This window comes from Mchenga conophoros, linkage group LG23, assembly GCF_057382185.1.
Source record: "Mchenga conophoros isolate Kocher_MC1m ecotype Shallow Benthic linkage group LG23, M_conophoros_male_GT1.1, whole genome shotgun sequence".
NCBI lineage: Eukaryota > Metazoa > Chordata > Actinopteri > Cichliformes > Cichlidae > Mchenga > Mchenga conophoros.
In genome coordinates, this window is record NC_140547.1 from 42,101,998 (window position 1) to 42,126,040 (window position 24,043).

Sequence of the window (24,043 nt, forward strand, 5' to 3'; positions counted from 1 at the left end):
ATCACACACACACACACACACACACACACACACACACACACACACACACACACACACACACGTGTCTATATATACACATTACACATACATACACAAAGCTGTGTAAACCAACTGTAAATAATGAATCTAAACTTATATACATAAAATACAGAAATGAATGAGGTGGAATGAATACTACAAAATGTACATAAGGTGCAGCTGCAGTCTGGCAGTGGGAGCAGTGTGACAGGTCAAGTGTTAAGAAGGGAGATGGCGAGGGGAAAGAAACTGTTCCTGTGTCGGGTGGTCCTGGTCTGCAGGCTTCTGTACCGTCTGCCAGAGGGCAGCAGATCAAAAAGTCTGTGTCCAGGGTGTGAGGGGTCTGTGATGATTTTCCCTGCCCGTTTCCTGGTTCTTGAGAGGTACAGATCCTGGATGGAGGGCAGGGGGGCGCCGATGATCCTTTCTGCTGCCCGTACAGTCCGCTGCAGTCTGCTCCTGTCCTGTTTAGTGGCTGCTCCATACCAGACTGTGATGGAGGAGCACAGGATAGACTCAATGACCGCAGTGTAGAACTGGATCAGCAGCTCCTGTGGAAGACTGTACTTCCCCAGTTGTCTCAGGAAGTACATCCTCTGCTGGGTCTTTTTGAGGATGGAGTTGATGTTGGTCTCCCACTTCAGGTCCTGGGAGATGGTTGTACCCAGGAACTTGAAGGTCTTCACAGTTGACACAGGGCTGTCTGATATGGTGAGGGGGAGCAGAGTTGAGGGATGTCTCCTGAAGTCCACTGTCATCTCTACAGTCTTAAGAGTGTTCAGCTCCAGATTGTGCTGACTGCACCAGAGTACCAGCCGCTCAACTTCTTGCCGGTATGCAGACTCATCACCATCTTGAATGAGGCCAATGACAGTGGTGTCATCTGCAAACTTTAGGAGTTTGACAGCCGAGTTCTTGGAGGTGCAGTCGTTAGTGTAGAGGGAGAACAGGAGTGGTGAGAGGACACATCCTTGAGGGGCACCAATACTGAGGGACCGGGTTTCAGAGGTGATCTCCCCCAGCCTCACTTGTTGCTTTCTATCTGTCAGGAAGCTGGTGATCCACTGACAGGTAGCTGGTGACACGCTGAGCTGGGAGAGTTTGGAGGAAAGAAGTTCAGGCACAATGGTGTTAAAAGCCAAACTAAAGTCCACAAACAGGACCCTGGCATAAGTTCCCGGGCAGTCAAGGTGTTGCAGGATGTAATGCAGCCCCATGTTCACTGCATCATCCACCGACCTGTTTGCCCGGTAGGCAAACTGCAGAGGGTCCAGCTGGTGGCCTGTAATGTCTTTCAGATGGGCTAACACCAGTCGTTCGAAGGATTTCATGACCACAGACGTCAAGGCGACAGGTCTGTAGTCATTCAGTCCTGTGATGGTGGGTTTCTTGGGAACAGGGATGATGGTGGAGCGTTTGAAGCAGGAGGGAACTTCACACAGCTCCAGGGATCTGTTGAAGATGCGAGTAAAGATGGGAGCCAGCTGTTCAGCACAGGTTTTGAGGCAGGAGGGTGAGACGCCATCTGGTCCGGGGGCTTTCCTGGGCTTCTGTTTCTGGAATAGTCGGCTCCCATCCTGAGTGTGTATTCTTAGTTTCAGGGAGGAGGAAAGGGGGGTGAGAGGTGTGGTGGAGGTCGTTGAGTCTGGATTGGGGAGGGTGGGGGTAGCCGTTGAGTCTTGATTGGGGAGGGTGGTGGTGGTCGTTGAGACTGGATTGGGGAGGGGGGGGTGAAGGGGGGAGAGGTGGAAGGTGTGTTGGGGGTCAATGTCTGAAGCAATGTCCCTGGGGAGGGGAGGGTGGGGCGTGGGAGTCTGTCCGTCTCAAACCTGCAATAGAAAGTGTTTAACTCGTTGGCTAGGTCTTTGTTTGCTTCAATAGTGGGTGGGGGGCGTCTGTAGCTGGTGATTTCCTGCAGGCCCCTCCACACTGACGCAGGGTCGTTGGCTGAGAGCCGTTCTTCCAGCTTCTGCTTTTAGCTGCTTTGATCTCCTTGGTCAGTGTGTTCCTGGCTTGCTTGTACAGGACCCTGTCACCACTTCTGTAAGCGTCCTCCTTGGCCTTACGAAGATGTTGGAGTTTAGGAGTGAACCATGGTTTATTGTTGTTGTATGTGCAAAAGGTCTTTGTTGGCACACACACACGTCTTCACAGAAACTGATGTATGATGTCACAGTGTCCGTGAGCTCATCTAGGTTCTCAGATGCAGCTTCAAAAACAGTCCAATCAGTGGAGTCAAAACAGTCCTGCAGTTCCTGCTTTGCTGCGTTAGTCCACTTCTTCACAGTTTTGACTACAGGCTTGGCACGTTTGAGTTTTTGCCTATAAACTGGAATAAGATGGACCATGCAGTGATCAGAATGTCCCAAAGCTGCCCGGGGCACAGAGCGATAGGCATCTTTTAGAGTGGTGTAGCAGTGATCCAGTATGATGTTGTCCCTGGTGGGGCAGTCTATATGCTGTCTGTATTTAGGGAGTTCGTAGTTTAGGTTTGCTCTGTTAAAATCCCCAAGAATAATTGTAAAGGAATCCGGGAATTTCCTCTCCAGGGTAGTAATCTGGTCAGCCAGCTCGGACAGTGCGTTGTTCGCGTTGGCCTGTGGAGGGATGTAAACTCCGACCAGCATGAAGGAAGAAAACTCCCGCGGTGAATAAAAAGGTTTACAGTTGATGAAAAAACTTTCCAAGTGTGGGCTGCAGTGTTTCTGTAACACTGTGACATCAGTACACCAGCCTTCATTAATGTAGAAGCAGACTCCACCACCCTTTGTTTTCCCTGAGAGCTCTGTTTCGCGGTCCGCCCGGTGAAGTTGGAAGCCCGGCAGATTTAAGACAGCGTCTGGGACTCGCTCACTGAGCCAGGTTTCAGTGAAGCAGAGGGCAGCAGAGCGTGCAAAGTCCTTGTTAGTCCGGTTTAAGAGCAGTAATTCGTCGACTTTGTTTGGAAGAGAGCGGAGATTCGCGAGGTGAATGGAGGGGAGTGCCGTGCGGAATCCTCGCCGACGTAGTTTCACCAGCGCGACTCCCCCGTCTACGTCTTCTCCAGGAGCCACAGAGAGCTGCTGCACCTCCAACTAAAATCTCCAAAAAACTTTCCGGGTTTGTGAAAAATGGATAAGAACTATAGTGAGACGACTGCCTGATGTTTAGCAGTTGATCTCTGGAGAAAGTGATGTGGTCTGAGTGACCAAAAGCGCAGAAAATAAACAGAAACAAGAAAAGTGCGAGAGAGCGCAGTACCGAGGCTGCCATCCGCGGCGCCATCTGGTTAAATATGGTTAAAAGTCCAAAATTTCTGCCCTCCTTCACATTTTCAAAAGCGATCCAGTGGCCAGATTGTAGTCTTTGCCAGGCCAATTCTGGCCCGTGGGCCTAATGTTTGACACCCCTGCCTTAACCCCTACATTTAGGAGATACTCTTTTATTCTTTGGGGTCTATTTTGCTGGAAGGATTAAGCTACACTTCCCAAAATGTTCCCTGGAGAAGGAAAACTCGCTGTGAATCAATAAGAAAAGAGGTTTCTTAGACCTGATGAAACATCTCCATCCTGATTCCTGAAGAGATTATTCTGTTTTAGGGCAATATTACCTCCATCCAGTGTATATGATAGTGATGGGAAATTATATGCTGTGGCTTTATTGAGGGACTTGCATGCAGAAGTAGTGCTGTCCAGGATTTGATACAATATCTTAATGCATTCCTCTGGTAATACTTCTTGTGGACAAGGATACATGCATGTGAGTGGATGCAGGTGACACGTTGTCACTCTTCCAATGAAAAGCAAAAAAAAAAAAGTCAGCTAGATGCAGCATGCATGAAGGCAGCTAGCTGCTAGAAATCCATGTAAACAATCCTGGATCAAAAACAATGTGCTCTCCAGTGTTGGAGAAGACTTACACATGACATTTGTTAGCATGTACACACTGAGCTTTGGTGTGTAACAGAATGTAAGCAGAAAAAAACCCAGAATATATTTGGAGTTCTGTAATACTCTGTAAGACCAAACGAGTGCACAGTGGATCAGCTGCTGTGTACACAGCCTGCCTCGCACGCTGAAGACACTGTTCAAAGTGAAAAACAACAGAAAAACAAGAGAGACTTTGTTCCAGTGAGATCAGCTGTCACGTCTATGAGTTCTCATGCCACACTTGAATTTGACCTCTTTGTGCAGGTGGCGTGGTGCTCTGCTGGTTTGCACCGTCGCCTCACAGCAAGAAGATCCTGGGTTTGAATCCATGAGCCAGCTGGAGCCTTTCCGTCTCCCTGCACCTGGGTGGCCTCTATACAGATACAAACACATGTATCAGTTGGTGATTCAAAGCTGTGTGAATGTGGGTGTGACTGGCTGTCTTTCACTCCGTGTTAGCCCTGTGATAGGTAAGAGGAACAGTGTACCCTCTCCCCCACCCTGTAAAGTGTCCACACTGCATTCTTAAGACAATATCTACCCGCAGACATGCAAGCGTCCACCATAACCAGCTCTGAGGCAAGTCATGTGGCAGTGGGTGTGTACAGGAGTGTGTTTCAGTGAAATACGCACACATTCTTTCACAGGGAAACACATAACAGTAAGGCTGTGATGTCATTAACTGAATCAATCTGGTACCTGATAATATCCTAGCAGGGTAAAACCTTCACCTTCAGATCATCTACAGTCCCTGGATTTGGTTATATTTTCCAGTTATGTTTCCCTGTTTTCGTCTCTCTTTATGTGTTTCTATCAGTGTTCCTCTCCGTGACCAGAAGGTGGTGTTCTAGCTCCATATTTTCTGAATAAGTGACTTCATACGGTCTAAAACGAATCATAACTGAGGTTGCTGGTCGGAATAACAGTCAGCGAAACCAGAGGTGGTGCCAAGACTCCATGACCTAGTTAATAACTGATAGAGTAGTGGTGCAATAACATAAACCTGCGTGTGTGCGTATGTGTCAGATTGAACAGATGTTGTGCGACAACAGAGTCTCCGGTGTTGGACCACATACAGTACCAGGCTGCACACGCACACTTTAAAATTAGAAAGCACCAACGCAGATGACCTACGAAGTCTTAACCCTTGACCCCAAGGTTGCAAAACCAAAGTCCTCACCTCCTCTTGGCCCCTTGCTTCTTTCTCTGTCTCCGTGCTGTGAACTTTGCCCTGCCCAGTGGCTTTGTGTAAGCAGACAGCATGGGTTTGGCCACAGGACTGTAACTGACAACTGGGATGTGTCAGCGCTGGTGAAAGGGCAGGCCACAGGGAAAATGAAAATGGGAGAAATGTTAGCATGCAAACAAGGCGGCAGGCGTTTTGGAAGGGAAGTACATAGATTTTTGCGGATTCTTTTAGCCTCCAAATATATGCGGTTTGTTCATGGAACTGACTATAATGACCATATTGCTTATATAATAGTAAAAATAACAATAAATTGCCTTTGGAAGACCTGAGGAATCATGTTAACAGTAGAAGTTTCAGCCCCCACCTTCCTTTTACACTTCTCCTGTGGCCTGTGCCATAAATTCCTAGGTGCCCCCCCACCCCAACCTTTCTCTGTACTCCTAATTTAGTGTACTGGCCCTTTATCACTGCCGATTTTCAAATGTTTATAGTTATTTTCCAAATAAGCTTTATTATTATTATTATCATAAAGCATCCTGGGTATCAAAGTATCAATTTCAACACATCATGAAAGCAACATTACTGTAGAGAGAAATCAATCAAATGTATCAATTATTATACACAAGGAGCTGCTGTATTAGCCTGGGCTGGTAGGTCGATATTAAAGGATAATCGCTGGAGATTGAGCTGCTGTAATTGAAGCTCTGTGATGGAGAAATCCATCATATCATCACTGGACTGTGCCCGACGTGTAACACAGACTGCGATCTTCGCTATTAAAACTTGTGGCACAGCAAGAATGATGTGGGAATCTCTCTCTCCACCTGGGACCTCCCTGTTTCCCTCCACCCCTCCTCCAGACCGTCACCTAACTTCCGGCCACTCTCTCTCTCGCTCTCTCTCACCTCTATCAGCCTCACCCCCCTCTCTATGTAGCTCGTCCCAGTTCCCACACACAGAGACACACATTACACCGGTTCAGTGTAAGTGCCGTGTAAACGCTCTCCCCCCGGACCCGGACTTTCGGCTCGCTGGATCAGAAACCGCGGTGTGTGCATCCGTTTTGCGTAGCGGCTCCGCCCGGTGTGCGGTGCGGACTGACTGCACACATCTGAGAGTTTTATTGGATTGCCCGACAGCGGCGGGAGAGGACTGGTCTTACCCCCAACGCGGGACAAAGAAAGCGGGGGGAAATTAAGGAAAAAGGATAAGAGTGGAATAAGAGAGGAGGGAACATGGATAAGTGTCTTTTCGCATTCGCTTTCGGGCTTTTGATGCTCGGTAAGAGACCTTTCTTTGCTTGACTATATTGATGGTCAATTAACTCCGATAGATGTCGGCATTCTCTGGTCGCGAGAAGCCAGTGTTGTACTCCGTTTTGAAATCTGACGATTTAATATGTTTCGGTTGTCTATCAGCGAACATCCATTTTAAAACATCATTTAAACCATTTTCCGCATATTTAACACCACCTATATAATTCGGCATATAGCCAACCCATCAACTATCACTTATTTTTAATGGATTTGTAACTTTGCAATTGGCTCCCGCTGCTAGTGCTGTGGATTTGGATGGAATAAGTTTGCGAGGGCAGCAAGCTAGCCTCCTTAAAAACTTGAAATTTCAGTGAAACAGAAGTGTCGGTTGGTGTATTGGGTTAGGCCGAATTGAAAAGTCAATCCAAGAGATTGAAAATCAATGACCGAGTTGTTATCTGAGACGCGGCTGGGTGTGACTGATAGAGTTACGTAAAAATGTATTGTTTTTAAATGAAGCTCGTCACGGTAAAAATTTGCACCTACTTCCTCCATAAAAAAATTTTTTTCAGTGTCGACCTTCTCATACAGGTGTGTTAAGCGAACGTTTTGAAGTCATTTCCACCAGTGATAATTTATTTGGTGTGTATTTTTTTTTAAATAAAATTATGTAAACGTGTTATAAATACTTTATTCTATTTAACGGTAGGGCTTAGGAGAAAAAAGGGACTAAAAAGGAAAAAATTCAAGTTTCGGGTGTTCTTCTGTCTCTCAGTCTCTCTCTCCTGTTCAGCTTCTCATTAGCCTAGCAAACTGTGCTCCCATTAAGACCAATTAGCCAACATGAGTTGACATGGTCCCATTAGCCTGCTGAGAAGTCACGGCCCGGCCATAATGATGAGCTGTATTATTATAATCACATCAGACTGGTCTGAGCCAAAGTGCCAAGCCAGACCAAGCCGGTGTTAGGCTGGTTTTCTCCACAGGGACAAACCAGGGCCTGTTCACTGGCATACCTGGATACTGCAGTTGCCATATGTTTATGAGCATAACCATGACTGCCACAGGGTTTCTCCAGTATATGTGTGTGTGTGAGAGAGAGAGTTGGGGACTTGGCTTAAATTAGTGCAGTGTAAGATGATCAGATGCTGCCAGCGCTCATGCTGTGTGTATTCTGACTCCACACAAGGAGAAAGCGACTATAATATGCAAAATACTGTCAGGCTTCAGGTAACACAACATCACATAACCGACTGTTGATCTGTTTCTGGTTGCAGGGCTTAAAGATCACTTGCTGTGTGACCTCAGGTAGTCCCTACAGAGCCTGGTCCCATCTTAGGTTTCCCAAATGTCCCATGTACAGCCATACCCATAAAGAGGAGGAAGCCTCTTAAGTGCAAATCCATCAAAATTAAATCTAGGATAACGGGACAACTGATCCATCTGTTAGTGTTTAATTAACAGTCATCGATGAAAGTTTAGAAAGTCTTAACCCTGACACTGGATGAATCCAGATCCAGTGTTTCACCCTGGAGCTGGGGATGAGTTCTTCAATCTCCTCGATCTTTGCAAACTCAACCTCAAAGAGTTTTATTTTCTTTTTAAGATGATGTATTACTTTAAGAGAGCATTCAGTCAGAGATCACACATTAAAATCAAAGAAGCACTGCATACATGTGCAAAAGAGAGTTGTCACATGTCACAAAACTAAGTAGACCCTTACTGCTTCCCAAAGAATTAGGGAATGTTATGTAGCCAAGTATGGCTTGTTTGGAAAAGTTGGTGGGAGAAAGCCTTTTCTCTGTAAAAGAACAGAACAGCTTAGGTTTGCAAAGTTTAATCTGAGCGAACTGCAAGACTTCTCAAACATAATACACAGCACGTTTGTTGAAAAGCCAAACACCCCATACCAACTGTCAGCACGATGATTTGGGATTGTTTGCAGCCATGGCCCCGGGCACATTGGTATATAGAGAAATCCATGGGCAACTCAATGACTGCAAAGTCTTCTAGACTTAAATTTGAGACCATCAGTCAACAGCAAATGATCCAGAGCACAGCAGCAAATCTACAACAGAATGGCTGGAAAAGAATCAAGGTGTTGCAGTGGCCCAGTTAAACTTCAGACTAACTACACTGAAATGCCATGAGGAACCTTAGAGAGCTGTGCATAAAGAAGTACCCAAAAAACTGCAATGACTTGAAGCAACATTGTAAGAAAACAAAGAAAAAAAGACTGTGCCAAACTTTCTCCTTAATGAAAACCAGTACTTTAAGTTATTATTTTCTAAAAGCTACTAATTCATGGGATCTTATTTTGTTCATAGCATAGAGTCCCTTTGAAAAAGCTTTTTCTCATGATTGTATAATGTACCCTAAATATAGTGTTCGTCCATATAAATCATGGGATTTTCTGAAAGCTGTGGTGAATCAGAAGTCTGAAATGAGAAGAACACCTATAATACCAGACAGTATCTATTATAGTACTGCCCAAACTATAGATTTAGATTAGCTATCGTACTTATTAATATAGCTAGGTTAAATAATCCCATCAAAGCTTTTGCAATCATCTTTTATTGGAAGAAACTGTTGAACCTGATCGTGACTCAGGGCCCCCAAACCAGTGCTGTTTGTGGTGACTCATTGCAATGTTTCGACACATAGTCATGAATTACAAGGAAAACAGGAAATTAGAGACTTGGTGTCACAGTCTGATGCCTTATTTTATATAGGAAGGGTTTTTTTCTTTTTCAGATAAGAAAACTCAGCTGGAAGCAGAAAAATCAAACGAGGTCAAAAAAGGGGTACAAGCTTAAATTGTAAAATTGCTGACTCTTGCCACCTGTCTGTTAGCAATAGCATAACTGCCTCTAATGAAGCAGAAATAAAACCTCAGCTATAAGACAGAAGAAACAGGTTTCAGGGTTTTTGCTGATAAGATTGACAGTCAGCATCACCTCAACATAAAAAGCCAACTGAGCATCCAGATGGTGATCCAGACGTGCTCGCTCATTCCAACACAGTGACGTAAAAATATCCAGACATCCCTTTTTTTACAAAATCGTATCTTGTGGGAATTTTCGGGCTCCGCTGGTTCCAATCTTTTATTTTCACAAGAGACCAAAAGTCATACAGGCTGGAAACTAAGTTTGAACATAAATCTCAACAACGTTTTTCCTCTTGGTGATTAATGGCCCTCATGCTGTTTGACCCTTTTGTGTTAATGTACCTTAAAATTAAAAGGGAAGCAAAGTTTTTGGTTGCATCACGTGATCGTAACTTAGCATTAGCTAAGGAAGTAATTTAAATGGCATGTGGAGGAGATCTGCTTGCTGCTGGCTTCGCCTTGGTGGTGCAGAAAACCTCAGTGAGCCTCAGGTGCTCCTTGTAGTGGATGTTCACTGTTAGCATCACATTGTCATTTGAGACCAAACTGTCAACCATGCATGTCTGATGTGAAGATGGAGACAGATTAAACTGTAGACCACTGTAGACAGACAGTGAACTGGAACAGTAGGTTTCATATGCTTCTTACTTCCATGTTACTTGCAAAGCAGAAAAAAGCCCACACTCAGCAGGCTCACACATGCACTCACACCGCCAGGCCAACTGCCAAAACATAAGAATTGAACCTCTCACAAATATTGATGGCTCATGCAAGCACAGGGCTTTTTCTTGAAGTACTGTGTTTTTTTTTCCTGATCCATTTATAGGTTTAAGGGTTTAAAGATAGAAGACATGACTTTTGCTGTAAAAATCCTCCTTTGCTTGCAGACCTCTCAGTATAGAGGTTTTGGTGATGTGTTGATTGGTATATATAGACCTAAAAATACCAAATTAAACATGGGGTTGCTTTTGAAATTACAATATATGTTGCCAAACAACAGTCTGACCAGGTAGGTCCTGATGACGGCTGAAACTTAATAATTTCTGAGACCTGTTCTGTGAAGTCTATACAGAACTAATTATTAGATTATTTCCCAAACTGTTTGATGATCTGCGTGGTTGTTCTCCTTATTTTTATTAATCTGGCTTCGAACAGAGTGGAAATGCTCCGATTGAAAGGCCATGACATGACTGCTTAAGTTTCTTGGCCTTCAAGAATATTCAATGCACAGACACACTTTGCAGTGCTGCTGTTCTCATAGTACACCTGCTGACAAAACGGATGGTAAAAGCAGTTAATTGGAACCTGACTTCAGCAAACCTGAGTTTAAGAATAAAACGGAGGATGTTAAACAGACACCCGTTGCAAACCTTAGCCTATTGAATTGCCGTTCCTCATTATCAGTCCAATGTTTCCTGTACTGTTTAGTCAGCAGGTATAGACACTCCTCATTGGTTGTCATTGTGTCTTTCTGAATGGAGATAATAGGCTAAGTTCTTCAGATTAAACCAAACAAGAGTCTGATGTTTTAGGTTTTGTTTGATTTGCTTTCCACATCCTGTTCACTTTAGTTTCAGTAGGCGAAAGCGTCAAAACTGCTTGGTTAAGATTAAGAAAAGATCCTGATTATAAATCACGTTTTACAAAGCACACAGAAAGGCTAGCTGTCTCCTTTGTAATTTAGATAGCTTCTGGTTTATCAGCGGTTACAATGGAGGATAACTGAATACTGAGCTTGGTAGTAAGTGAAAGCGGGCGCCTACTGATGATGCCTACAGGACTCATTACAGCTGATAAGGGCGTTTCAGTGCGCTGAACTGAGCGCAACAGGGATTGAAGAACTTTTCCTACATAAGGCCTCATAAATTGTATTTTATTGGTATTTTTAATTGTCCCCATAAATTGATTCTCTGCATCTGGATGAAGCGTTTCTAGTGGGAGAAATGTTTCATCAGTCATCAAAGTGACTTCTTCAGTCTGGACTCTTCTGATGAACAGCACTAACTTCCTGGGATGTTCTTACCTGTATGTTACACGATGTTTTTCATGGTGTTTTCACCATCTGTAGAGAAGAAGAACAACACTCAATAGGATTGTGAGCAGGGGCAGACACTACATGTGATAGCTTCAGTAGACATGAGTGGTGTGAAGGTGGCGAGACATCCTCAGTGACGTATCGCACTTGCTTTATGGTGATTACACTTTACTACCATCAGGACGGAGGCACACCTCCTTTGTGAACATCTCGTGCCCTGAGGTCTTTTATAGCTTGTAGTATAACTCTGAACAAACCAAGTTGAAATATGATAAGACGTGGGTGTTGTGTTTGAGCCGTCTTTAATGCCTGTAACTGTGATGTCTGTATTGTTGTCGTGTTGGTCGTATTTGTCTGACACCTGGCACGAGGCAAAAATGGAATTTCCAAAAGGAGAGTCGACATTAAATTGACACTGTAGTACAAATAGACTAATCTGACTGCATGTTCAGTATCAGCTTTCATATCTGGGTGTCACTTACCAAAAACTACTTACTTTACCATATTATTATTACCCTACATTGAAGATAATGTGCGGATGAGTTTGGTGTGGCTCGTTAAAACTAGCTTGATGATGCCGGCATTAATTGGTGTGGACCGCGCCTCACCGACCAGAAAGCACAGTATCGCGTAACTGTACATGTCTCCGTCAGTTCGGCTGTGTTGCTACATGCTCTTACCCAGCTGGAATTCAAGAGTCGAACACTTTGCCGAAGGAGGAATGAAATGCAGATGGTTTGATTTGATACGAGAGGTCTTACAATGTAACCAAACAGCACTAATGATCTGGTACGCAATTGAAGCTAAATTAAAGAGGCGCATATAAGTCTCAGCCTCTCGCTGTTGTTTTCTTCCTTCTCTGAAAGCTGCTGGAGGGCTGTCATAACCAGCGGTTGGTGTTCATGCCAGAGAAAATGATGTGGGTGTGAGCGTGTATAGAAACAAGTGTGTGTGGAGAGAGTGCAATTCAGGTTTCAGCACCGTCATCGTCAATAACGTCAGCACTTCACTCAAGTTCCAACAAGACCTGTGTCTGTGCCTTGGTCTCTGTTTTGTTTGTCTTTAAAAAGGCAACTTCAATTGGTAAAATCTTTCTTCTTTAACTCAGTAGAGTTTGTTAATTGGTTGTCAGACTTGTAGCTTGCTCCCTCTTAAACATTTTTCTTGCCGAATTTATGCGAATACAGCTTATTCTTCATGTAAATTCTATTTTACTTCACATAAGGGTGAATCTTCTTTCATCTTAGAGGTTTTGGATTCCAACTAAGCCTCCAAATATTATTGTTTCCTGTTATAGACTTTTAATCTTTTAAAATGTTTTCTCTGTCCTTCAAGGTGGGTGCTCGGCCCGTGTGGTGACGGTGCCTCCTGGTCCATTAATCCGGGTGGAGGGCCAGCCAGTCTCCATCAGATGTGATGTCAAAGAATACACAGGACCTAGTGAGCAGGTCATTTCCCCAACACACACACACACACACACCCTTGAATTGAAAGAGTTGATCCTCTGGAGAGTATGAGTATTTAGTGTATTACTTGTGGCCAATAGATTATTAATTGAACTGCATATTCTGTTTATTTGCAGCTGCTAATAGCACTGTCACTAAGGGTCAGATTTTGTCCTCTGGGTTTCTTGCATATACAGGAAAAAGTGAATGGAAGTATACTTTTAAGGCACTTTGTAATGGAATCAGAGTCTCTTACATTATTGGCTCACAAGCCACTAATGACTGTACTCCCATTAAGCTGAATATTATTTTGGTTGGTGACCCCATTGCTCCGGCCCAGTGTTTCTAATTTACTCCGCCTATATTTATGTGTGTGCATCCACTTAACACTCGGATTGTTTGTATCCCTCCTCTGCAGGATTTTGAATGGAATATGTTAAAGGACGCGAAAGGGCAGAAGACAAAGATAATCTCCTCTTTCGACTCTCGCTACTCCGACCAGTCTTACAGCAAGCGCGTGGCGTCCGGCGACATTTCAGTGGTGCGTCTCCAAGACAACGAGGTGGAGCTGAAGATTGCTGAGGTGAAGTTGACGGATGCTGGCTTCTACGAGTGTCAAACACCGAGCACCGACTACGTCATCAGTGGAAATTATATGGCTCAGGTCCAACTCACAGGTATGAAAGTGTGTGTGCGTGCTCACGTGTGCCTTTGTGTGTCTGTGTGTGTGTATTTGCCAATTTTGTCCTTTCAGGATACAAAGCTTCTGATGCAGAGTAGCTGTGTTTTTACTTTGTGTTTGAGGCTATTTGGTTATGCTGGTCCATTTAACAGCTATCCCCCACAACTTACTAATGCTCTGCTGACCATGGATGTGTCCTCTTGCACATGAACACCCCTGCTGGTTTCAGACAATCACTGGCGTATAATTTGGTTTTTGCATAGACACGCGTACCTCGACACAGTGTCACACGCGTGGGGAGCAGATGTCAGGTGGGAGTACTTGGCTTATGTCAAATGAGGACCAGGGAGGCACGGATTTGGATGAAGAATATCAAGGAGGAGAAATGTTTAGTTTCATGGTTTATTCTGCTTATAATGTTTGTAATAGCTGCTGTAACTGTCCTTGACGTGTTCTGGGAGGGGAAGGGCACCTGCTGCCAGACAATATTCACCTTGGAAAAAGTCAAAAGTGGTTTATAAATTTGGCCACAGGTCTGTTTGTCAGAGGGAGTTAGGTGATTGCTTCATAATTAAAGACTGATTAAGATGGATTCATATTTTCTTAAAGGTTCTTTTTAGACCTCACCTTTTACACCTGCATTGAGTTGCTGCCATGTGATTGGCTGATCAGATATTTGCATTAATGAGTATTTGAACAGATCTACCTAATGAAGTTTTATATTTATGATGAAAATGCTTTGATGGTTCATACCTATGAAGTTACAGTATATCTGAAAAGCCTTAAAATATTTTTTTTACCATAGTAAACTTCAAAACAGACTTTATTATATGATATAGTTTTAAAAAAGGATAACAATTGACTTCAGCATAATATAAAATAATGTGTTTTCCCGATACCTGATTTTTAGCACTATGTATGCATTGGTCAACTTTCAGATCTATGAAGTTCAGCTCAGTTATCTATGTTTTCATTTTTAGTTTCCATTTGCATTTAGATGCACGGCCGATTCTCTGATGTGTGATCTGTTTCTACCTGTGCTGATGCTAGCAGGACTAAAGCTGATCAAGCAGCAGTAAATATGTGAAGCAAGGCTGAAGGATACACTCATAAAATGAACAGAATCATAAGAATATAACAGCACGAGCACTGCAAATGCAACTAAAACATGTTGACATCAAATGGTATGTTATTTGAAATCTATATGAAATAATGACACATCTATGTTTTCCTTTTTTTTTTTTTTTTTGTATTTATTTAGTTTTTCCACAGTTGTGTAAATCAGTCTGTCTGTGGACTGGTACAGCTGAAAAGCCGACGCAGCCAGTTCCTCTTCTTCTTCTTCTTGGGTTTTTTCTCTGGCACAGTCTTAGCTTCAGTTTCGAGTTCAGCTGGATTGGTAGTTATCGTTTTCTCTCTGTCTTCTGTTTGTTGTAGAGAGTCATGCAGAGACATCTCAGTTGATGTCAGGGAGTCTTCTCCTTCTTCTTCCTTGTCCTGTTCTTTGGTGTCTTTTTCCACCAGAAGCTCAGATTTTCCATTTGCTGTGTTGGAATTTTGTTCATTTTGCTCCTGTGTGATGTTAATGTAGGACGCTTTGACTTCTTTCAACTCTTGATAAAGAGTCTCTGCTTTCATGTCATGAAGCTCCTTGTTGGAGCAGAGCTGGGATTTAAGCTCACTGATTTCCATGTTCAGTGTCTCCTGGTCCTGCCTATGTTTATCTTCCTGTTCCTTGAGTTGGTGTTGAGCTTCTAGGAGTGTTCCTATTTGCTCTTGTTGAGTCTTGTATTGGACTTCAAATTGAGCCTCCTTCAGACCTACACAGTCCGTGTGTGAAGCCTCTGTGGTTTGTGTAGAAGAATCCACACACTGCTCTGTGGTAGGGTCGCTGACGTCTTCGTGCAGGACACGAATCATGTCATCCAGCATGACAACTGCTTGGTTGTCCTTTGCTTGAACCTCTGTTTTGCTCGTATCAGGCTTATTATTATCATTAGCCTCCTCCAGTTGCTCTATGAGCTTTTTAATTGTTTCTTCATGCTGTTTTTTGTCGGCGATCATCTGTGCATGAAGTTTGGTCACCTTAGACTGGTAATAAGAAGCCCTCTTATTAGCAGCTACCAGTTTCCAGTAAAGCTCGTTCTGGTGGTTTTGGGAAGCTTGTAGTTGATGCCTGAGAGCAGCAATCTCACAACATGAATCATACTGGACTCTGCCATCATGGGGTATAAATCTGGGATTTGGCTGATGTTGCCACGTCCCTCCATTTGGCCCAGGGTTTTGTCCACTGGCGTTATTCGTGTTTGCCTCTGTCTCCATATTCACGTCGTCCTTTGGTTCTGACATAGGGAGGGATCCAGGGTTTTCCCTTTCAGAGGTTCCTTCAGGGTTTCCTGACACTTCTTCATTTCTCGGGTTGCTTCCATCAGCCACGTTGTTTTGGGCTTCTAGAAGAGCCCGAGCATACGCCCGAGTAATCGGTCGTCTGGGTTCTTCAGCCACTCTTTTCTGTTTTTGCCCCCTTTTTTTCTTGCCTTTCACGACCACTTCGGTTTGAACTTGTGCCAGAGGACGTGTTTCAGGATTTGGTGTTTGGGGTTTTTTGAGGTCATTTTCCGATCTTTGCAAAACCGTTATATTTGGGCTCACGACCACTTCCATCTGTGCTTCTGCCATTTTATATGCGTCTGCTTCAGCGTCTGCGTCTGTGTCTGCGTCTCTGTGTCTTCCTTATCTTGGTTTTAACAAACAGGTTGTTTTGTAGTTCTGCCACCAAAGAGTTGCTATCCGGTTGGCTGAATTTCTCCTTCCAATGACAGAATGTGATGACATCACAAGCTTTGTGCCTTTGATGACATCACAGGCTTTGTGCCTTTGATTCTGTGATTGGATAATTCCAAAATAAACTGCCCACAAATGTACTTTAAAAAAAGTCATTTTATTTTGTAGTATATGTTGAATTAACACTATAAAAGCTACTCGACCAGAATTGCAGTTAAAAAAACAAAACAAACAAAAGCAAAACACAAGTTTTTATAAATGGTTGTTACAAACAAACCTAACCAAAGTAGAAGACGACTGTTTAGTGGAAAAATATTAGACATGCTCACTCATAATAACTGTGTAATAATGTAAACTAATACATGTCGAAAACATTGATATTTATTCAAACGATCCAATGACCAGCATGTTTTAGTGAATGTCTGTAGGCACTGGGAGCTTGGTGGTTGCCTAGGCGACAATATGTCATCTATGTTTTGTTTTTAATTAGTTTCACTGGTGAAACTAAGAAACAACAGGCTGTAGAGGGACACGTTAACAGAGCTTTACTAACTCTTACTGTCATATCCAGTGTGGACAAATCTGTATAGATTTATATTAATATATTAATCATTCATTTGAATAACCAAGGATGCAAAATAAATATCACAGGAGAGTTTATGAGACGAGGTCAAGTTCAGAGACACAAGTTTAGCAGAGGTGAAGCCTCGAGGACAGCTGGCAGCTACACCCATGTATGACAGCACCCACCTGTCACAAAGAGCAGCCTTTCCGTGCCTGACTCTGCATAATTGTCAGCATCCAAGCATTTTAAATGAGTCATCATCCTCAGAAATCATCCTTTGCACAGTTGTTATGAAGAGAAAAATAAACTTTAGAGCTGAAAATCAGATATGAACCGTGTTGATTTTTGCTCTAACTTTAAACTTTTTACCAAGAGTGTGTAGGCACAGACTTTTTTGAACAAGTGGCCATTAAAGGAAATGCAGTTAAGCTTGCTTAATTGCAGCTTAAAAGTTCCAGGTTTTTGCCGATGTTATTTTATCTAAAAGCCGGCTATTTCAAACCGACTCTATCCTTTGAAGAGCTAATGGGTCCCTAGATCTTTTGTAGACACACGGTTGAAAGAGATACGCTTTCCATTACTCAGATCATCTACTACATTCACAGTGTGAAGATTTAATTTGAACTACTTCCTGACAAAGAAACATGTATTCAGCATTTTCCTTTGAATTTAATTGGGTTTCTTTTTTTTCTAGTTGGCAATTAAAGCTGTACTCTCCGCATTGGTTTAATCTGGTGTTTACCCGTGTCCAACCCATCCTTCTCAGGACAATTCTGTCCTCCAGAAAGGATTTCTTTTTTATAAGTGGTAATTTGAGTAAGATTTTACCTGAGGAGGTTTTAAGAAATGAACTCACAAAGAGCAATGTCTGACAGCAGGTTAGTTAGCTCCATAATGCACCATCATGTTCAGCTGCTCTCTGCTTCCCAGCACGGCTCCCCAGACACCTTGTTAAATTTAGACCTGAATTAACTAGGCAGCGCTGTTTGTGAGCGAGAGATTGTCGTGTATATGTAGAGCATATGTATCAGTGAGCGCTTCGTTTTGCAGCATGTAAAGGACAAAATATTTCTGACCGAGACTGTCTTTAACGCAGATGATGAGCTAGATTTATACCATTTGAGTCATATGTGTGCCACATTTCTTACACACACACACAAACGTGCGCTGCCTCTTTCAGCCCACTGAGGCTGATTGGTTATGTAAGAAACAAGTGAAGTACAGGTCGCTGAGGGTTTGAGAACTCCTTTCAGGCTAATTTTAATTGATAGAGCAAAACGCAGATTATTTGCTCTGCCTTTGTCATCTGCCACAGACAGCACTGCAGCACAGCAGCATCAGCAGGCCTGCAGGCTGCTCTGACCTCCACTGCCAGGTCTGACTGGTGTCTGTTGCAGTCCTGTTTATGTCCACGGTTTAAGAATGCCTCAAGGATTCAAATAAGTGCTTTAAATCCTGCAATAAGCACAGTTTTTCCTATGGATAGAATGTTGTTAAACGAACAGAGACATCATGATGCAAATCACCCAAAATCATACAAAGAACCAAAGCCCGAGAGGAGGAGTTCTGTTGATGCCGAATCAACAAAGCACCAGCAACACCCATGCATATCTGCTGTATTCGTCGCTATCAGCAGCATGTTGTAGCCTGATCGTCATGTTTTAATTTGACAGCCTGGTTTGTGTTGAGCTGATCGATAGATAAAGAGTGACATTTAGACTACAGGGGTCGTATGTCTATGTAGCAGTTCACAGAAAAGACTTTGAGTCTTTTATCCAGCTCGTCTGGAATGGGTCCTGCGATGTTCGAGCGTGCCCGTGTGAGGATATACACCAGGTAGCTGTCCAAAGGATTCACACCGAACGAGTGGAAGTTATGTCCCGTCTCCTGCATGGCTGCTCAAGAAAATCTCCCGTTGTGTGCAACTGTGAGAGAGGACAACTTACAGGACACCTTTTCTAGACACTGTCAAGAAATATGTAATGAATGAACCTTTAGAAACAATCATCTGAGTGTATTTCATGCACATACAAGCTGAAATGTGATAATTATGATTGAGACTAGAATCCCAAACCTCTGCTATAGATCTATTTTGATTTACTTATGTTATACATGCAGGTGTTGGTATGTCCTTCACTTAAATATTCACTTCATATCCTGCTCTCTTCCATCAATACTTGTGCGGACGTATGCCCTGAGTTTAAAATGTGTACAGACTCATACATGACAGGAATTGAAATCAGACAAAAAAGGTACAAAAATTCTTCTGAACATGGATAACATCATATTGTTACCTCTCAACAGATTCTGTCCATTTTCATGTGTTTGCTCACACTTTCCAGTGAACATGTTTATTAGAGATGGGAAACCTCGTGATACGACATTATCACAATATAAATTTATTGGTTTTCTTAAATTTTGTGATACTTTGAGTAAATGGTAAATGGCCTGCATTTGTATAGCGCTTTTCTAGTCCATAGGACCCCAAAGCGCTTTACACTACATTCAGTCATTCACCCATTCACACACACATTCACACACTGGCGATAGCAAGCTACATTGTAGCCACAGCTGCCCTGGGGCGCGCTGACAGAGGCGAGGCTGCCGGACACTGGCGCCACCGGGCCCTCTGACCACCACCAGTAGGTAAACACGGGGTTAGTATCTTGCCCAAGGATATTTGGCCTGCAGCCTGGGATCGAACCACCGACCTTCTGATTAGTGGCTGACCCAATATTGCAGTATTGCAGTAACATATTGTGACTAAAATTGCCTTTTTCCAACTGCAGATTAAGTCCTCACACTTAGTCAATAACTTAATTTTATTGGATAAAACAGATACATCAGTTATCTTTTTGATGCAAAATGAAATTTTGAGCATACGATCACTGTCACTAAAACCTGCTATAAATGTTACTATAAAACAGTCAGTCTGATATCAGTCTGTGATTGAATGGAGTCAAGTTGGCAGTTAAAAGCACTCTGCTTCTGATAATGCAGAAATTAACTGTAAAAAATCACATAGCTGTTGCTGTAGACAGCAACAGCTATGTGATAGAAAGAAATTCACATTGGACTATTACAGTTGTGCTCCGCATCCTTCTGGTCTTCTATAGGAATATAATCAGAATACAGGCAGCTGAGTTGAATCCCCTTGAGTTGCGCTCATTCAGAAATCCCCATTAACACTGATGGCAACTTTTTGTTTTTAAACAAACCTTCAACAATCTCTCTGAGACTGATTGGAGTCAGTCCAAGTCAGACTGCAACTGTTTGCAGAAAGGTTGCCTTTTACCTCCAGCTTTGGACAACCATTTAGTCAGCACAAGTTGCAAGAATGATGAACAAAAATCAAATAACCAGGCAGACTAGTATTTATTTTGTAGTTGTTGGTAGCTGTAAGGAGTTGGCTGTCATATTTCTACTCGTGTGACTGAGCCATTAGCCTCCAGCCTTGGATGGTCTGTCAGTTTGGTTTCATTAATGTAAGTTTGCTCGGCTAACGTTACCTCAGGATGTTGGTGCATGAGAGGAGCCCTCTTCTTCACGGTATTCCCAGAATATTTTAATTTACATAGATGATAACAATATCACGACGCAAAATATTGCAATGCCATGTCAATTTATATCAACGCCAGCGTTAATCGCACAGAACAGTATTCACGAAGACAGTCAAACCTGCTACAACACTTGTAAGTGCACAGTAGTAATTAATGTTAATGATTTATTCATTGGAAAGCGATCGAATTTTAATAAAGAGCCGGGACATTTTCACTCGCAGGACAATAGACGGTTGAAGCAGCGCTGTGCATCGTTGTCTACACCCGGACGTGTTGATCCATTGTTTTTAAGTTTGCGTCTGAAGTTGGGGCGAACTTTTTATTCCTAACTGCTTACAAAGCAGTCTTTCCCACAGGATGTAAACGTGGCATTTCTCTAATTCCCATAATGCATAGCCACGTACTTCTCATTCCCGGCCATCTGCCGCTTCTTGGATTCATTTGTAACGTGACTAGAGCTGCCTTCCAAAATACACAGTTCATCATTTATCTAAAGCATTTCAGTGATAAATCTCAGAGTTTGGAGCTACTGTTGCTTTAAAGTGTGAGAAATGGTAATGTGTGCACACAAAGATACACAGAGCACAGATTTCCTTCTTTTTTTTAATATACAAAGTTCAAATGACTTGATTGCGATGATAAAACAGAGCCTGTAATTTTTGCTTAGCAGACACGCCAACCCCACCCTGATATTGCCTCTCAGCTTTGTTATTAACCCCCCGTGTCTTCACTGCATCTCAGCATCTGTCTTTTCCCCGCACTCTTCCCGTTGCGAGGAGCAGAGGTAAAAACTTATTTTCATAGCTCTCGCCGTGCATGCATTTAAAAGCAAAGCCATGCTCCCATCAGGAAACCCAGGAGTTATAGGCCTTTCACTTTATTTTATTTTTTTCTCTCCAGCAGTGACTCATCATCCTCCTTCGTGTGTCATAACAAGAAAGGAATGAACGGTGAAATCTGCTCTGTAAAGACCTTCTGGATGATACGTTTAGTTTCATTTTTAATACGTAAACGAGCCTGAGATGAAAGAGTGGAGGTGAAAGTGGTTGCGTGAGAGTGTTGAGAGTTTACTTGGTTAAGACGGTGACCTTCAGAAGCACTCCTCTGGGCGTGTTGAGGTTTTTTTTGCAGCTTTATCTGCGTCTGTTTGTTTGTCCTTCAACCAATGACCTTGGCACGAGTGTATGCGAAATATTATGTTGGATTACATGAATCACTAGGAGTTTACACTAGCCCTGATTTTTGCCTTTTAGTTTAAGCCGGATGACCTGACAGACAGCTTTGAGGTGTGGTAAACAAAGGTGTGACACTGAAGTAAGATTAAGATTCTGTCACTCCACCCAATAAATAGATGCTAAATGTCGAATTGTTCATTTTTTATCATATGCACCTGCAAACCGTCTAATATCAGACAACAGGGAAAAGCCTTTGCTTGCCTTGAGCTATTATGTCATCGTTTTACCTACAATTTCCAGCTCAAATACACTGCTTTTTAAACCTGGGAATTAGTTTAAACAGATCCTCGAAGTAAACAAGACCTTTTCGCTCACAGCGACGCACAAATAGGCCTCAAGTGATAGACGACGAAGACAAGTGAAGGAAAATGCAGATATGCTGCCGATTAGCTGCCGTATGAGGAATCGTATCTGCTTATGAATCTGTAGGCAAAGGGAAAGATGATTGGTGCACAAAGCTTTCTGGTTTCTGTTTGTTCTGTCTGGTTGTAGTCCAAGTTTTATTGGGCTGTGTGATTAATTCACTCAAAACATTTTCTTTTGGTTTGTTTTCCCGTCAGTCATTCCCAACACCCTCAAGGTCTCCCCCAAGACCCCACCCCCAGTCATCTCAGAGGGAAGTGACCTAACTCTCTCCTGCAACGTCACTCGGGAGCTCATCCACCCCACCTACCTGTCTGTCACCTGGTCGGTGAAGAAGGGGACGACGTCAGAGGAGATTTTGACGTATGGTCCTCAGGGGGATGTGGTCACGGGGTCCAGGTTTGCCCGGCGTTATGCAGAAGGAGGCATCCGATTGGTCCCTGGCAGGAACGGAGTGTTTGAACTGGTGATTTCCAGAATGACGACGTCCGATGAAGGGAATTATGAATGCAACGGGACGGAGTGGACGCACGAAAGTGGAGGAAATTGGATAAAAATCGTGGAGAGTACCAAAGAGATGGGAACTGTTGCAGTTACTCCTACAGGTAAGAGTTTCACTGTTACTTGCACAGCTGATGCTTTGTTTTGGTTAAACTAACTATAGAAAAAAACCCTAAAACATGCTTTTGCCAGACAGATGCATTGCATTTCACTGTAGTGGATGCATGCTGCCCCTAGCTGAGCCTGGTTCTGAAGGAGGTCACTTCCTGTTAAAAGGGAGTTTTTCCTTCCCACTGTTGTCAAGTGCTTGCTCACAGTTGGTGTTTTCTGTCTTATTGGTCTTTTTCTTACATTATAAACTGCCTTGAGGCGACTGTTGTTGTGCTTTGGTGCTGTATAAATAAACAGACTTTGAAATGTGTTATGAAAGATGTCCTGTATCTGTCCTTCTGCCAGTGGAGCTGAATCACTCTGTTAGAGAAGATGCTCTGCTGCCTGTGCAGTAAGTGGTGAAGAGGGCGGTCAGGATTTTACACGATTGTTCGCTGACCTCCTCTCACAGACAGAGATGGCCTTCCTTATTACTTCATTTAGTCTGATTGGCTGATCAGATGGTGCGCGGCATTGTGTTTGTGGGTGGCTCATGTGAGGTGGGCACAAAGGGAGACAGCACAGTTCCCTGTGGAGCTCCAGTGCTGCACAGAGTAATGCACGGGACTGTGGAGATGGTGGATGTGTGTTTACTGACATTTCCTGTAGCTTCTCTCTCTAAACGCTCTCGAGGAATCAAAGGAGGCGATCCTCACCGTGCAGCTGTCTGCAGCATGTAGTGTCTCACATTCAGTCTGTATGCAAACTGCAGCAGGTCAAGACTGGTCTCTGCGTCACCTCCGTCACATGTGATGTGAAGGCAATTAGTTAATAACCGTTAAGCTGTGATGGTACAGGAACCAGATGGGACGGTTTCCATAAAACCGATGTGTTCCCCTGTTTCAGGCTGAGGTTGTAAATGTGACTCAGGATCGCTAACAGCTGAACCTCGGGGCCTGCAGCCTCGCTCTGGTGGATTGTCTCCTAACCCGGCCAAAAGTCACAGAAAAGCCAGGCTGTGCTTCTAAGATATAAACCACACCCTTCCTCAGACCTTTGAGAGCGTGTCTTCAGCTTCGTCATTGCTGTGTGCCTCTCAGTATTTCCCACTACACTGTTCACGCATCCATCCATCCATACACCCTCACTGCTAATAATACCGACGTTCACACTTCGTGGTTTTCTCTTTTTTGTTTTTCTTACTTTCATAATTTTGTCACATTTAATCATTCCTGGCTTCAGTCTGCATCTCTCTGACTTTGGAGCCAGGCTGTGACAATGTTGGCTCGACTGGGATTGCATAATGTTGAGGAGTGATAGATCAAGTGGACGCTAATTTTAACAGAGAGGTTTATTCATACAGATATGATGCTTATCAATATCAGATGCAAGAGCGAAGGTTTAAAAGATGCAGGTGAGATGGTGCAACTGAAATAAAGGACAGGTGGTGAAGCTGGAGGAGGCAGGTTGAATAGTTTGGATGGGACCACAGGGATAGTTGGAGATGGAGGCAGATGATCTTCTG

At 43.3% G+C, this 24,043-nt stretch overlaps 1 protein-coding gene across 1 annotated transcript in view; it reads left to right on the forward strand.

Annotated features, from left to right (window-relative positions):
- Positions 1–6,031: 6,031 nt before the first annotated feature.
- The window catches only part of ptgfrnb (prostaglandin F2 receptor inhibitor b), a 75,428-nt gene continuing 57,416 nt past the window's right edge, over positions 6,032–24,043 (forward strand). The window contains exons 1-4 of the mRNA XM_085264453.1: positions 6,032–6,396; positions 12,629–12,741; positions 13,157–13,415; positions 22,125–22,532. Coding sequence (XP_085120579.1) covers positions 6,351–6,396; positions 12,629–12,741; positions 13,157–13,415; positions 22,125–22,532 — 826 coding nt within the window. The 5' untranslated portion in view covers positions 6,032–6,350. The remainder of the gene's footprint in view (positions 6,397–12,628; positions 12,742–13,156; positions 13,416–22,124; positions 22,533–24,043) is intronic.